Here is a 16,993-nt window from a genome sequence, read left to right as displayed (position 1 = left end):
AAGTGCTGGCAGGTCGACAGACACACAAACAAACACAAACATACACACAAAATTCAAGCTTTCGCAACAAACTGTTGCCTCATCAGGAAAGAGGGAAGGAGAGGGAAAGACGAAAGGATGTGGGTTGTAAGGGAGAGGGTAAGGAGTCATTCCAATCCCAGGAGCGGAAAGACTTACCTTAGGGGGAAAAAAGGAAAAAAGGACAGGTATACACTCGCGCGCGCGCGCCCCCCCCCCCCCCCCCACACACACACACACATCCATCCGCACATACACAGACACAAGCAGACATTTGTAAAGGCAAAGAGTTTGGGCAGAGATGTCAGTCGGGCGGAAGTAAAGAGGCAAAGATGTTGTTGAAAGACAGGTGAGGTATGAGCGGCGGCAAATTGAAATTAGCGGAGATTGAGGCCTGGCGGATAACGAGAAGAGAGGATATACTGAAGGGCAAGTTCCCATCTCCGGAGTTTTGAGAGGTTGGTGTTAGAGGGAAGTATCCAGATAACCCGGACAGTGTAACACTGTGCCAAGATGTGCTGGCCTTGCACCAAGGCATGTTTAGCCACAGGGTGATCCTCATTACCAACAAACACTGTCTGCCTGTGTCCATTCATGCGAATGGACAGTTTGTTGCTGGTCATTCCCACATAGAAAGCTTCACAGTGTCGGCAGGTCAGTTGGTAAATCACGTGGGTGCTTTCACACGTGGCCCTGCCTTTGATCGTGTACACCTTCTGGGTTACAGGACTGGAGTGGGTGATGGTGGGAGGGTGCATGGGACAGGTTTTAGGTTTTACATTGGGGGCGGTTATATATAATTTTTTTTTTTTTAATTATGAATTTGGCCAGCTATGGACCGCATTCAACTTAAGACTTATGGTGTTTCGTTTTCTTCCGTTCTTCCCAGTACTTCTTCATTTTCTCGCCAACTGCTCGCCTCTGCTCATCTGTCCACACACTCTTGGGTCGAGGGTTTGGCGCATCTTCTTCATAGTTTGCGTTTTCTATAAGTAGCCTAAAGTTATTCCTGTCACATATTATTTCTTCTGTAACACCTATTTTGTTGGCGTCTTTCTTTACTGCTTCTATCCATCCTACAGTTTGTCTCAGCTTACTAACGTAATTAAAAATTTTGTTTGTAATCCGTGTTTCTTCCATTCTTTTTAAATGTCCATAAAATTTTAGCCGTCTCTTCCTCATTGTATCTGTGATCTTTCCTGTATTTTTGTATAGGTCTTCATTTCTCCTTTTAATCCACCTATTTTCCTTGTTTTTCTCAGGACCTAGAATTTTTCTTAATATTTTCTCTCTCTTTTTTCTAGTTCTCTTAATTCGCCTTTCTTATTCAATGTTAGGCACTCTGATCCATATGTTGCTTGTGTCCTAATAACTGAATTATAATGTTTAATCTTTGCTTGTATGGATATTGATTTCTTATTGTAGTAGTTTTGTGTTAATTTATATGCAAATTCCAACTTTTTTATTCTTTCTTTATTTGTTGTGTTATCCAGTCCATTGCCTTGGATCCACTCCCCCAGGTATTTGAATCCATCAACTCTTTTAATTTTTCCATACTTTGTTTTCATAAACTTTTCTGTATTATGTTTGTGTTCTATATACTCTGTCTTTTCGTAGGATATTTTTAGCCCAGTCTTTTCAGCAATCTCGTGTAACATATCAAGCATAACTGTTGCGTCTGTTCGGTTTTCAGTTATCAATGCCATATCATCCGCAAAGGCTAAACATTTTACTTCAAATTTGTTTTTTCCTTGGCCCATGCTTATACCCTTTGTGCCTCTGTTTTAATGTGTTTTCCCATGTTTTTACTACTTTATCTAAAACCAAGTTAAAGAGAATTGGGGACAGTCCGTCACCTTGTCGAACTCCCGTTTTGATTTTGAATGGTTCAGAAATTTCGCCCTGAAACTTAATTCTTCATGTTGTATCTGTGAGCGTTTGTTCAACAAGTCTTCTGGCGTTTTCATCTCTCCCTGATTCATAAAGTATCTGGAATAGTGTTTGTCTGTCAACTGAGTCGTAGGCCTTCTTGAAGTCTACGAAAGTAACTACTGTATTTTTATTTTGTATAGCTCTCACTCTCAAAATTGTTTTTAAATTCAGAATCTGTTCTGCACATGATCTACCTTTTCTAAATCCTGCTTGATAATCTCCTATATTAGGTCCTGCTTGTTCCTCTATTCTATTTAAAAGTGCTTTAGAAAGTATTTTGTATGTCACTGGTAACAAGGATATGCCCCTGTAGTTGTTGGTGTCTGTTTTATCTCCTTTTTTATGGAGAGGGTGGATCAATGCTTGTTTCCAGTCACTGGGTATGATTCCTTTTGTGCAAATGTCTTTAATTACTTTGTGAATTTTCTGACATGCGGATAACCCCCTAGTTTCCACATTTCTGCCACTATCCCATCCTCACCTGGTGCTTTGTTATTCTTCAATGCTTTGATAATCTTTTCTATTTCTTCTACTGTAGGTGGTTCCGATGCTGGATTTTCATGTTGTGGTTTTTGAAATTGTAACCTGTCATTAGGCTCCTCACAATTTAATAGATTTTCAAAGTATTCAGCTAAGATTTGGCAGTTCTCTTTATTGCTTAAAACCATTTTTCCATTTTTATCTTTAAAATGTAAACTTGGTGACTGGAATCCTGTTAAAACTTCTCTGAAAGTCTTATAGAAGTCTCTAGTGTTGTTCCTTTTGAAATCAGAATCCATTTCTTCTAATCTGTCTTTGTCATATTTTCTTTTCACTGATCTGATGATTTTTGCTGTCTTTTTCCTTTCTTCTTTAAACTCTTCCCAGTATTCGTGTTTCTTATTACTGTTCCATTTTTTCCATGCCTTTAGTCGATTGTCAATTGCTTCATCACACAGCTCGTTCCACCATCTGTGTTTTGGTATTCTTCGTGGCTGTCCCATTTCTTTAACTGACTCTATCATTGTTTCTTTAGTTTCTTCCCAATTATCCATTTTTCTTGTGTTTAGTATATGACAGAATTTGTCCTGCTTTTGCAGGAGATATTTAGTGTTTACTCTTGGAAATCTTCTTGGTTTTGGTTTAGGTTTGTTTGGTTGGAACATGGTCTTTATTTCTGTCAGATAATGATCTGAGTCTATGTTTAGGCCCTTCCTCACTCTGACATCCAAGATTTCCTTGTTGTTGCGAGTCGTTATTGCCACATGGTTCACCTTGATTTGGATTAGGTGATATCCACGTTTTTTTTCTTTCTTGCAAGTTTCCTTAAACATGTAGACATTAATTTTAGATTAAACTGTCTACAAAAATCTATGAGTCTTTCCCCATTTCTGTTGGTTCTTGCATGTGCTGGATAATCTCCAACTACTGATTTAAATTTTATTTCTTTGCCAACTAGTGCATTAAAATCTCCCACTAAAATTTTTATATGTTCTTTTGGTAATATGGATGTTTTGTGTTCAAGCATTTCCCAAAAATCTTCCACTTTGTCAACATTTACTCTGTTATGTTGGTTAATAGGTGCATGTGCATTTATAATAGTGTAGCGTTTATTGCCTGACTTGCACATCAGAAATGAAATTCGTTCTGATGGGGAGCTAAAATTAGTTATTGATTCCGTAAGTTGCTGTTTGACCATAAATGCGGTCCCTAATATAGTCGTATTATTGGAATTTTTAATGGCTGGTTTTCCTTTGTAGGTCCTGTATCCACCTGATTCAAATGAATTTTCATCCAGATACCTTGTTTCTTGAAGAGCTAATATAAGTATGTTGCGTTGATTGAGAGTGTCCGTTAGGTGTTTTAGTTTTCCAACTTTCATAAGTGTGTTGATATTCAGAGTCCCCAGTAGATGTTTTTTCTTGGGTCTTATCTTCGAAGAAGTGCTAGGAAGCTCCGACTCTTCCTTACATGATGTTCTAGGCTCTCCAGAATCCAAAGGCCTAGTTGCACCGCCATGAATAGCGATGGAAGATTGGTTACTTCCTGGAGTAGTTTTCATTTTGAAATTTACCATTATGTCTTAGGTTAAAGTTTGGTTTGGGGAAAGGTAGTTGAATCTTTCGATGATAAAAATTCAAGCATTTAGCTTAGAATTATAAGTGAGGCCGCCACTAACATGTGGGACAGACGCCTTTTGCAGCCGCCCACTATGGGAACAGACGCAACAGTCTGGTGCTTTAATACAAAAGCCTGCCTCTTCCGCCAGTTCTGCCGTTCTGATGATCTTCAATGCTGCCTTCACTGCCGTTGAGGTCTTCACCGTTTCCCTGGCAAGGGACCCTCACGACGTACTATCACCCGGGCCAGGTGAACCAAGGTTTTTTAACGAGGTGTTACTCCTCCCCCTCCTCCTTTTTCAACCGGGCTTGGGACCGGCTTTGACGGAGTTATATATAAAAAAGAGGGAAACATTCCACGTGGGAAAAATATATCTAAAAAGAAAGATGATGTAACTTACCAAACGAAAGTGCTGGCATGTTGATAGACACACAAACATACACACAAAATTCAAGCTTTGGCAACCAACAGTTGCTTCATCAGGAAAGAGAAGAAAAACGAAAGGATGTGGGTTTTAAGGGAGAGGGTAAGGAGTCATTCCAATCCCAGGGGAAAAAGGACAGGCACACACACACACACACACACACACACACATCCATCCTCACATACACAGACACAAGCAGACATTTGTAAAGGCAAAGAGTTTGGGCAGAGATGTCAGTTGAGGCGGAAGTACAGAGGCAAAGATGTTGTTGAATGACAGGTGAGGTATGAGTGGCGGCATGAAATCCTCCCCACTCCACCAAGAGTGTCTTTCCGCCGTCCACCTAACCTTCGTAACCTCTTGGATCATCCCTATGAAATCCCCAAACCACCTTCCCTACCCTCTGGCTCCTAACCTTGTAACCGCCCCCGGTGTAAAACCTGTCCCATGCACCCTCCCACCACCACCTACTCCAGTCCTGTAACCCGGAAGGTGTACACGATCAAAGGCAGAGCCACGTGTGAAAGTGCCCAGGTGATTTACCAACTGACCTGCCTACACTGTGAAGCTTTCTATGTGGGAATGACCAGCAACAAACTGTCCATTCACATGAATGGACACAGGCAGACAGTGTTTGTTGGTAATGAGGATCACCCTGTGGCTAAACATGCCTTGGTGCACGGCCAGCACATCTTGGCACAGTGTTACACCGTCCGGGTTATCTGGATACTTCCCACAAACACCAACCTGTCAGAACCCCGGAGATGGGAACTTGCTCTTCAATATATCCTCTCTTCCCGTTATCCACCAGGCCTCAATCTCCGCTAATTTCAAGTTGCCGCCACTCATACCTGTCATTCAACAACATCTTTGCCTCTGCACTTCCGCCTTGACTGACATCTCTGCCCAAACTCTTTGTCTTTAAATATGTCTGCTTGTGTCTGTATATATATATATGTGTGTGTGTGTGTGTGTGTGTGTGTGTGTGTGTGTGTGTGTGTGTGTGTGTGTGCGCGCGCGCGCGCGAGTGTATACCCGTCCTTCTTTCCCTGTAAGGTAAGTCTTTCCCCTCCCGGGATTGGAATGACTCCCCATCCTCTCCCTTAAAACCCACATCCTTTCGTCTTTCCCTATCCTTCCCTCTTTCCTGATGAGGCAACAGTTTGTTGCGAAAGCTTGAATTTTGTGTGTATGTTTGTGTTTGTTTGTGTGTGTATCGACGTGCCAGCGCTTTCGTTTGGTAAGTCACATCATCTTTGTTTTTAGATATATTTTTTCCTACGTGGAATGTTTCCCTCTATTATAATCATATCATTAATTTGAACCCAACAATTACGTTTGTTATTGTCGCTGTTGCATTTCGAAATCTTTCCTGTCGTCTTATTTTCTCTTTCTGTTTTTACCAGTAGTCTCACTTTGTATTCACCTTCCCCTTTTTACCGTAATCTACTATACAATTTTATCCCGCCTATATATACTCAATAATACGTAACCCAATTCCAAACCATAACCAAAAAAATTTATTTTCTGCTTTCAACACTACCGCTGCTATAAATTCCTCCGTTTCTAGTTCAATAACAGTTGCTTTCACGTATTAAACAACCATTTTGGCTAGTTCTAATAACTTTCACTTTATTTCCACTTCTGTTTTTCGCACATCACTGATCATTTTTAGCCACTCCCCACAGGTTTTAACGTCATTATTTACAATTGTTAGCCCCATTTTCGTAATCTTTCACCACAACACCACTCCTTTTAATACATTTACACTTTTTTCGAAATTTTCCCGAATTTCTTTGTCCTTTAACGTGTTTTAGCGGCAACACAACCACCTAACCTTTATGCACATCGTTGTCTACCAACCCAAGTTCACCACAGGATCAACTTAACCAACACTTTTTCGCCTTTTTTCATACCAGATCTCCAGTTGCTTTCTAGTTCACCTTTATCTCACCCCATATATTTTTATCTTACATTTTCATTTCAACCTCATGTTACACTTTCCACCTTCTAATACCATGTCACCCTCACAACACCCCGACAACGACCCCATTAAGTTTTATTTACATTCCCTCCGCAAACATGCCCTCGCCCTAGCCAGATTACGCTCGCATATTTTGTTTTTTCAGGCTTGTCTGACATTTGGCATTACCCCCAAAGGACTCACACTTAAAGTTCCCATCTCTGGCTGCAACCCTTCTTTCCATCAGTCCCTATACCAGTTCCAAACTGAACAATCCATTGCCCTCACCCACCTAATCCTTCACCTACACATCAACTCAGCCAACGAACACACCCGTCAACTCCTATCCTTAATAAAAGTCCTCAATCTTTCCTCTCCCACATCCACACTGGCTGTTCAGAGCATCCTCCTACGGGCCAACCGCAAATTAGAACAGCATGCCACCCTCCACCTCAAAAAACTATCCAATCTCCTGGTTTCCCACCTCCAGAAAGGCAACTCACTCACCCTTCACAACCTTTCCAGCAAACCTCAACCTCCTCTCATTGCACACAAACCCAGTCTCTCCCATCTACTCAATCTTCCACTTCCAGCTCCACTCCCTCCAAAACCTCAAAATTCCAATCAACCCAATCTGGAACCACAACACCCTAATTCAGTAGTTAACCTTTCCTCCAAACCTCTCTCCCAATCCTAAACAAAGAGAAAATAAGACGACTGGAAAGATTTCGAAATGCAACAGTGACAATAACAAACGTAGTTGTTGGCTTCAAATTAATGATATTACTATAATAAAGGGAAACATTCCACGTGGGAAAAATATATCTAAAAACAAAGATGATGTGACTTACCAAACGAAAGCGCTGGCAGGTCGATAGACACACAAACAAACACAAACATACACACAAAATTCAAGCTTTCGCAACAAACTGTTGCTTCATCAGGAAAGAGGGAAGGAGAGGGAAAGACGAAACGATGTGGGTTTTAAGGGAGAGAGTAAGGAGTCATTCCAATCCCGGGAGCGGAAAGACTTACCTTAGGGGGAAAAAAAAGGATGGCTATACACTCGTGCACACACACACATATCCATCCACACATATACAGACACAAGCAGACATGTCTGCTTGTGAGATGTCTGCTTGTGTCTGTATATGTGTGGATGGATATGTGTGTGTGTGTGCGCGAGTGTATACCTGTCCTTTTTTTCCCCCCTAAGGTAAGTCTTTCCGCTCCCGGGATTGTAATGACTCCTTACCCTCTCCCTTAAAACCCACATCCTTTCGTCTTTCCCTCTCCTTCCCTCCTTCCCTCTTTCCTGATGAGGCAACAGTTTGTTGCGAAAGCTTGAATTTTGTGTGTATGTTTGTGATTCCGCACGTCCAGGGCCTCGCTGCGATGGAGCACTTCCTTTCACGCCGATCACCTGCCACCCTACCTAAAACCTCTTTCCTCATCACCTTAGCCAGCTTCATCCTGACCCACAACTTCTTCACTTTTGAAGGCCAGACATACCAACAATTAAAGGGAACAGCCATGGGTACCAGGATGGCCCCCTCGTACGCCAACCTATTCATGGGTCGCTTAGAGGAAGCCTTCTTGGTTACCCAGGCCTGCCAACCCAAAGTTTGCTACAGATTTATTGATGACATCTTCATGATCTGGACTCACAGTGAAGAAGAACTTCAGAATTTCCTCTCCAACCTCAACTCCTTTGGTTGCATCAGATTCACCTGGTCCTACTCAAAATCCCATGCCACTTTCCTTGACGTTGACCTCCACCTGTCCAATGGCCAGCTTCACACGTCTGCCCACATCAAACCCACCAACAAGCAACAGTACCTGCATTATGACAGCTGCCACCCATTCCACATCAAACGGTTCCTTCCCTACAGCCTAGGTCTTCATGGCAAACGAATCTGCTCCAATCCGGAATCCCTGAAGCATTACACCAACAACCTGACAACAGCTTTCGCATCTCTCAACTACCCTCCCGACCTGGTACAGAAGCAAATAACCAGAGCCACTTCCTCATCCCCTCGAACCCAGAATCCCCCACAGAAGAACCACAAAAGTGCCCCACTTGTGACAGGATACTTTCCGGGACTGGACCAGACTCTGAATGTGGCTCTCCAGCAGGGATACGACTTCCTCAAATCCTGCCCTGAAATGAGATCCATCCTTCATGAAATCCTCCCCACTCCACCAAGAGTGTCTTTCCGCCGTCCACCTAACCTTCGTAACCTCTTAGTTCATCCCTATGAAATCCCCAAACCACCTTCCCTACCAGCTGGCTCCTATCCTTGTAACCGCCCCCGGTGTAAAACCTGTCCCATGCACCCTCCCACCACCACCTACTCCAGTCCTGTAACCCAGAAGGTGTACACGATCAAAGGCAGAGCCACATGTGAAAGCACCCACGTGATTTCCCAACTGACCTGCCTACACTGTGATGCATTCTATGTGGGAATGACCAGCAACAAACTGTCCATTCGCATGAATGGACACAGGCAGGCAGTGTTTGTTGGTAATGAGGATCACCCTGTGGCTAAACATGCCTTGGTGCACGGCCAGCACATCTTGGCACAGTGTTACACCGTCCGGGTTATCTGGATACTTCCCACCAACACCAACCTATCCGAACTCCGGAGATGGGAACTTGCTCTTCAATATATCCTCTCTTCCCATTACCCACCAGGCCTCAATCTCCGCTAATTTCAATTTGCCGCCACTCATACCTCACCTGTCATTCAACATCATCTTTGCCTCTTCACTTCCGCCTCGACTGACATCTCTGCCCAAACTTTAAATATGTCTGCTTGTGTCTGTATATGTGTGGATGGAAATGTGTGTGTGTGCCAGTGTATACCTCCCCCTTTTTCCCCCTAAGGTAAGTCTTTCCGCTCCCGGGATTGGAATGACTCCTTACCCTCTCCCTTAAAACCCACATCCTTTCGTCTTTCCCTCTCCTTCCCCTCTTTCCTGATGAGGCAACAGTTTGTTGCGAAAGCTTGAATTTTGTGTATATGTTTGTGTTTGTGTGTCTGTCGACCTGCCAGCACTTTCATATGGTAAGTCACATCATCTTTGTATATATATATATATATATATATATATATATATATATATATATATAACATTCCACGTGGGAAAAAATATATCTAAAAACAAAGATGATGTGACTTACCAAACGAAATTGCAGCGCCCGGCATTTTTAGATTACGTGGAAAAAGACCAAATTGTTTTGAAATTACCAACTAGAGATAGTTGTGAAAAGAAGAAAGTTTGCCAAAACATTGTTGGGCAATGAGTTCATGTAACTTCCATTTACATAGTAATAGTAGTAGTAGTAGTAGTAGTAGTAATTTTATTCATTTATTGAGATTTTGCTTTAGACAAAGGTCTTCCTCCAACACAACAAATACCTGAAAATTATTACATGTGTTACACAAGATCTTAATTTCCGATTTTGTGTATCATCTTCCCATGCACAAGTTCTTCTCATTGTCAATTGTATATTTTGGAGCCAGGTGGTCATAGTGGTCCTCTTCTTTCTCTCCTGTTCCCCTTCCAGGATAATGTTTAGTGTTCTGGCTTCCTCCATTCTGCTTACATGCCCATACTATTGTAATTTCCTTCTGTCCATCTCACCATGTATTCTTTCTCTTGCTTCCATTCTGTTTATTGTTTCATTGTTTCTTATTATCTCTTTTTCTAGAAATTCTTGCTAATCTTCTCCAGAAGTCTATTTCTACTGCTTGCAGGTGTTTTTTTTTTGCGTGTTTCATATTAGTAGTCCCTGTTTCCATGCCATACATAACTATGATCTCTAGTATCAATTTACATATGACTCTTTTGGTTCTGTTTATTATGTTTCTGCTCCGTAAGATTGATTTGCATTACAATGATCTTCCTTCCACTGACAATTGGTTTATTAACCTCTGATTTTCCATACACCTCTAAACTGGATCCCAAATAACAGAGAGTCTTGACCTTCTCAATTCTCTTTCCTCCATGTATAAGTCACCTGGATCATTAATGAGGTATTTTGGTTTCTGATAATTAATCTTCAATCTCCAGTTTCTGCATTCCATTGCTAACTGATTACATATATAATATGCATCCACTCCATCTTGTGCTGTAACTGCTTGATCTTCAGCAAATAGTAAGTGATGTAAATAAACTCCATCTTTAATTTCTAGCCCCATCCCATTGCATTTATGAGATGATGCCTTGAGACCCGATATTTTAAATAATTTTGGTGACATGGGGCAGCTTTGTAACAGACCCGTTCTTGTTCTAAATATCTGTGAATGTTTATTACCCATTTTCACTTGACATATATCTTTACATATTTCTTGTATTATTTTATTAAAAGACCAGTTATGTTTACTATATGTAAAGCTTGCCAGAGTAGTTTTCTTGGGACAGTATCGTGTTTTTTCGAAGTCTGTGAAAGTAAATCCTATGTTTTTTTGATTTTTTTTCCCTATGTTTCCCTAAGATCTGTTGTAATGTGGAAATATGCTCTTACGTGTGATCTACTGTCTGTGAAGCCACCTTGCTCTTTCTGGGTTTTAAAATTTATTTCCAGCTTTTTAAAATTATTTACCCAAAAATTCTCATTAAAGTGTTTATAATACAAAAACCTTGATTTTTGAGCAGCTTTTGTGATTATTTTTCTTAAATATGGTATTAATATATCCCAGCTTCATTTCCTTGGGTACTGAATCACCATGTAACATTTTATTGAAAAACTGTGTTATTAGTTTCACAGTTTTGCCACCACCATATTTTAAGAACTCCAGGTTGATACTGTGTGGTCCAGGTGATTTATCCTTCTTCCCTGCTCTTAGAACCTTACTCGCCCACTTTCTAAAATTTGGATTTCCTCTTCCTGTTCCTTTCCTTCCACTGTTCCTTCCTCCAGATATTATTCTCCACCCTCATTTAATAATTTCTGGAAATATTCTTCTCATTCCTTTTGTGTTACCAGTTGAAGATAAGTTTTGGCTTTTGTCGAGACCTTTTTATACTGACTACACTTCATTCGCACTCCCAAACCCTAGTTTACTATTGACGTTGCCCCATGCTTCATTCTTTGCTATCCTTATTGTTTTCATTTAATTCTTCTTTTCCTCTTAGATTGTTCTTATTGCTTATGATTTATCATTCAACCACTGGTTGAATGCATTCCTCTTTTCTTTAATTACCACCTCTGTTTCCTCTGGCCACCATTCTGCTGTACAGGTGTGGTTGTTTCCCCTTATGCCCAGCATCTCTGTTGCTATATTGGTGACATTGGTTTTTATGTATTCGTATATTTCCTCTGTAGTCCTTCACATGATTCTTCAAATGTCTTTTCCATTCTAGCAGCAAAGAATGGTCGTATACTTTCATCTTGTAGGCTGTCAGTATTGAATTGTAGATTTTGAGCTTTCTTGGCACAGCTCATTTTAGTGTTGTTAGTATCATTCTTTGCATTGTCCCTTGGCCAAAAATTCTTTGTTTTTACTGCATAATGGTCTGATTCACTCTGGGCTCCTCTAGAAGATTTAACATCTGCTTCCTTGAAATTACGTGTGTGCCTAATGATAATATAATCTATTATAGAATGTGAAGTACTCTAGTGTTCTGTTTCAAAGTATATGAATATCTGTGTTTAAAAAATGTGTTGCTAATTTTCAGATCAAACTGTTCTCAAATTTCAGTCAGCCATTCTCCATTGTCATTATATTGTCTCTCCATGTTTTCCCACTATCGTATGCAATTCTCTAATTCCTACTCTTCCACTCATATCCCCCATTATAATCAGTTCCTTCCTCCTTGGGACTTTTTCTATAGACTCTGTAAGGATTGTCCAGAAAGTATCTTTCCCCTGGTATCGTGTGTCATTCGTGGGTGCATATACACCAATAATTACAACTTCCCTGGCAGATAGTCATTTCCACCATAGTATGTTCATTAATAAATTCTCAATTTGAGATTGTCTTTTTCCACGTTTCCTTTATTATAATTGTGACTCCTGCTTGGCTCTTACTGCTTTGGACACTCCACTCCAAATATGTACATAATTACAAAGTTCTTTACTTCCTTTGCCTTTCGTCTTGGTGTCAGAGTGTACATCCATTTTGAATCTGCCATTTTGCGAAGATAACTTGCACATTCCAGCATCCAAATGTCATTTTCCTTTTTTCTTCGCCAGTTCATTGTCCAAGAGTCCAGTTTTTCAGAAGCATATTATTAGTTTTTTAACATTTTAATTTTTTTCATGTGAGTGAAGAGCTGGCCCACTGCACAACCCCTGACCTGTGGGACCAGGTAATTTATTCCCAAGGTTTTCTTCCTTTAGCCTTTGATAAGCCAGTATCACACTTCCAAGGTAGCAGCCACTAGTTTTGGACTGCCGGGTATTTTATTTCCCTGGTGCCCACCATATCTGGTGAGTATTCTCTTATAAGCCATCTGGGGTGGTGTCCGATGGGAGACCAGCAAAGCCACATGAGATGATGATGATGATGATGATGATGATGATGATGATGATGTGTAATTTCCTAATTGTAAAATAACTCATATTCTGCTTTATTATAGGCATTGTGTTTCTTGATGAAGTGGATAAGATAGGGGCAGTTCCTGGAATACATCAATTGAGAGATGTTGGTGGAGAAGGTGTTCAGCAGGGAATGCTCAAGGTGAGCTAATAGGACATTCACTTGTCTAACTGATTTCATGGTAATTTTTAAACACTAGTTGCTATTATGGAATTAATCTGTTGTTGAAGAGATGTTAACTGATACTGTATGCAATATGATGTACAGCTGGCTATTCCCTGTGTATTCAGCATTTGAATGAAGACTGGCTTAGAAGTAAGGTGATACAGGTGTAAGAAACAAAGTTTAGACAATGGTGGCAAATACACCACCAATGCTAGCATTAAATAACAAATGAGAAAAAGTACTATTATTAAATATTGTTTAAAATGTAATATTGTGATGATGTTGCTTTACTGTTTTCACAGCTGGAAAGATTCAGAGAAAATATTGTTCAACATTGTGTGTTGGCTGTTGGATATCAACTCAGAATCCAATAAATTACTGAATGATTTAGTCGTGAACACATACAGTTCAGAAACTAGTAATGGAATTCTCATTTACTTGAATGCATTTTTAACTCCAAAGAGAGGAGGAGAGAACTTCAGAAAGTTCAGATAGTATCAGTTGAGATATTAGGAACTCTGAAGCTGTCAGTAATATGACTATGAAATGGAGCACTTCTAGTATTTCTCTCTTCTACTTATTGCTTTTCATTGCAAAAAGTCGTGAGGAACATGTGGTTATGAAAGAATTTTAAAAGAGTTTTAACTGAAATGACATGCAGAATCGTAATTAATTTGGAAATATGTGACCTGAAGAATGGAGCATTGTCCCTGATGTGGAAAATATAATGAGAATTGTTATAGAGCCTATCTGTATCAAAACTAATTGTGACTAACCCCAGTTTATTCACAAAATTGAGATATATTACTGAATGCTCCCCAGATTAATGCAAGCAATCTTTACATAAAGAAATTACCAGTCCAACCATAGTCCAGTCTGCGCAGTTACTAACATGATCCAAAGAGTACCGTATTTACTCGAATCTAAGCCGCACTTTTTTTCCGATTTTTGTAATCCAAAAAACCGCCTGCGGCTTAGAATCGAGTGTAAAGCAAGCGGAAGTTCTGAAAAATGTTGGTAGGTGCCGCCACAACTAACTTCTGGCGTCGAATATATGTAGCGCTACACAGGCATGCTATGTAGGCACAAATAATACTGGCGCCAAAACCTCTGCATCAAGTTAATAAATTTTAACAAAAAAAAAAAAAGATGGAAAACGAGCTTTTTTTCTTCGCCCCGAGTTTCTACCACTGCATTTTCATACATTATCCAACGAAGTAAACACAAATTCCATATTGTTCATCTTCGAATATAGCAGCATTTCAATGTACTACGAAAATCCGACTGGCAAGACTGTTTGGGATATTTGTCAATATGGCCAACTCTAGGTTCTGAATTTTTTCCTACCTGTGAGAAGAGATGGTTGCTAATAGGAACCTGATGAAATGTGAATCACATGCAGTATTCTCTTCACCATAAGAATAATACGAATATAAACATTTTGCCCTGTATTCTTTCGTGTTTGCTGCTATCTCATTTAAATCCTGTCTGCCTAATAAACTACGAAACTAGAGTGAGACAACAGCAAACGCGGAAGAATATACGTATCGTGTCATGTTTATATTTGTATTATTCTTATGCCTAATAGTGATACAGTCAGAAATGAAGCACGGCAACTGACTAGATTTTTAAATCTAAGATGACTCAAATTTCTGTGCAGAATTTGATGTACTAAAGAAGCGGCCGCAAAGATTTTCAAACGCAGAAAAATTTTCGCCTAACTCTCGTTCAGAACATGTTCTATCATACGAAGTCTATTATTTGGTTCTTGTTGATCTGTTGATCATTATCAAAGAAAGCAGTAGTGTAAGTAACAACAAATAGCAGTCTCTTGCCATTGTTTCGCTAATGAGACGATTCCCCCCCCCCCCTCTCTCTCTCTCTCTCTCTCTCTCTCTCTCTCTCTCTCTCTCTCTCTCTCTCTCTCTCTCTCTCTCTTTTTTAAAAGCGGCGGCAGCGTGCACAAAAGCAAGCCATGCCGCGAGCGGCGACAGGACGTAAACACGCACTATCAGAAAGCGACAAATAATGCATGACACAGTACAGTAATGCATTTTCAGCTTATAGTGACGTAAACACCTATAACAAAGAAAACGGCACTTATCAGATCAAAGCAAAATAAGCAATCGATTCAAACCAGACGAAGCACGTGAAAAAGGAAGGGTACCCGTATAAATACGGACGGAGCGCCTGGTGCATAGCAATGGCTACCTGGTAAAGCTTAACTGCTAGGCTTACGACTCGAACCAAACTACTGTGGTTGTATCTTCATGCATTCGACCTAAATTGTCTCATATTACAATGGACCAACTTTGTTTCGATTTGGAGGTGCGGCCTAAAACTTTTCTCTCCCCTTTAATTTCGAGTCTCATTTTTCAGGTGCGGCTTAGATTCGAGTGCGGCTTAGATTCGAGTAAATACGGTAAACATCTGTAAGCTAATTCCATAGCAAGAACCAAACCAGTAGACAACTGGTGCATATTTCCATTGCACTGACACTGCCATTAATAACTGACACAGACCAGCACTGGACCAGCTTACATGTGACATTCTGGTAAGTGTGGTCCCATCAGTGTGTGCCCATGGTGACAGGTGGCACCTGGTACCACTGTGGCTAGCTGTAATGTTGGTACAGCTTCTAGGTTTCCATAGGAGAAGCGGCAGGTGCATGCGGTTGGGCAGGGTTGCTTTTTGGAGGGCCGGCAGATTGGTGTCCTTGGGCATTAACTATGGAGGGCTGAGGCAAAACAGTGCTCATTGTGAGACACCATGAGACCTAGAATCCACCAGGGTCAGAGAAGAATGTGGCTGCTGGACAGAATGGTGGAGACAAAGTTGATCTTGATGGCATCGCAGATAGCTGTGGACAGTTACCAAGGTATACATCAAGAACCTAAGGTGGGTGGAGATCATCCAGGGAGGGTAGCACATGAACTCACACACTCACACAGGGCTGCTCCCTGGAAAGGAGAGGCGTCAGAGATGACATGCACAGGTGGCAGACGTAGCATGTCCAAGAAGGTGCAATAAGGACAGCTATGAAGCTGCTCTGCTGGGCTGCAGCCTTTTTTCAGGCTGGCCCTGTTGTCAGAGGCCTACAGAATGAGTTAGGGGCAGTGTTGGACATCATTTCCTTATGAAGCCTAGCTCTTCAAACTTTGTACGAAGCATTCTGCATGACTGTTGGAAGCCAGATAAAGAGCGTGATACTAAGGTGTTTAATTCTGATACAGACACAAAAGAGTTAGAAATCTGAGGGGAACGCAGTCGTGGTATCAGTGTGGGGGTGGGTTCATGGCAAAGATTTTTCCGAGGTCATGATGATGATGATGATGATGATGACAGAAGTGACTTGGGACACACAGAACAAAGAATGAGGTGAGAAAAGGAGTCAGTAATATCAAACCTCATGGAGCCCTAAAATGACCCTGCGACATCTAAGTGAATATGCTCTGCAGCGTCACACCAGGGAGAGTGTCCCTGTGGCATGACAGGTGGAACATTGGTGAACAAGGTCTGAGATCTTTGAGCCAATGCTGGGCCAGAATACATGTTGTCACACCAAACTTTTTATCTGGGATATACCCCAGTGGGCAGTGTGCAGAAGGTTCAGCACTTGCACTCGAAGACAGAAGAACCAGGATGTGGCAGTAGTCCTCATCTGAGACCCCCAACAGAACCTCTAGGTTTGTGTGTAGTTAATATCGTTGTGGCCAGTATGGGTAAAAACCAGGGCCAAGAAGTGTGTTTGACAACTTGTGTTATAAAAAGTGAGTGAGACCTCTTAACATTGGGTCATTGCAGGGGGAGGCCATGGCTTCACATATTAAGGGAAAAGCTGAA

The 16,993-nt window shown here is 41.0% G+C and overlaps 1 protein-coding gene across 1 annotated transcript in view; it reads left to right on the top strand.

The window, feature by feature from the left end:
* LOC126199497 (ATP-dependent Clp protease ATP-binding subunit clpX-like, mitochondrial) overlaps nucleotides 1–16,993 on the top strand; it is a 116,313-nt gene that overhangs the window by 91,456 nt on the left and 7,864 nt on the right. Inside the window, exon 8 of the mRNA XM_049936419.1 lies at nucleotides 13,026–13,126. Within this exon, the coding sequence (XP_049792376.1) occupies nucleotides 13,026–13,126 (101 nt within the window). The remainder of the gene's footprint in view (nucleotides 1–13,025; nucleotides 13,127–16,993) is intronic.

This window comes from Schistocerca nitens, chromosome 8 (assembly GCF_023898315.1).
Source record: "Schistocerca nitens isolate TAMUIC-IGC-003100 chromosome 8, iqSchNite1.1, whole genome shotgun sequence".
Lineage (NCBI taxonomy): Eukaryota > Metazoa > Arthropoda > Insecta > Orthoptera > Acrididae > Schistocerca > Schistocerca nitens.
The sequence above is the reverse complement of the archived record's forward strand: the minus strand, read 5'-3'. Positions and strand labels throughout refer to the sequence as shown.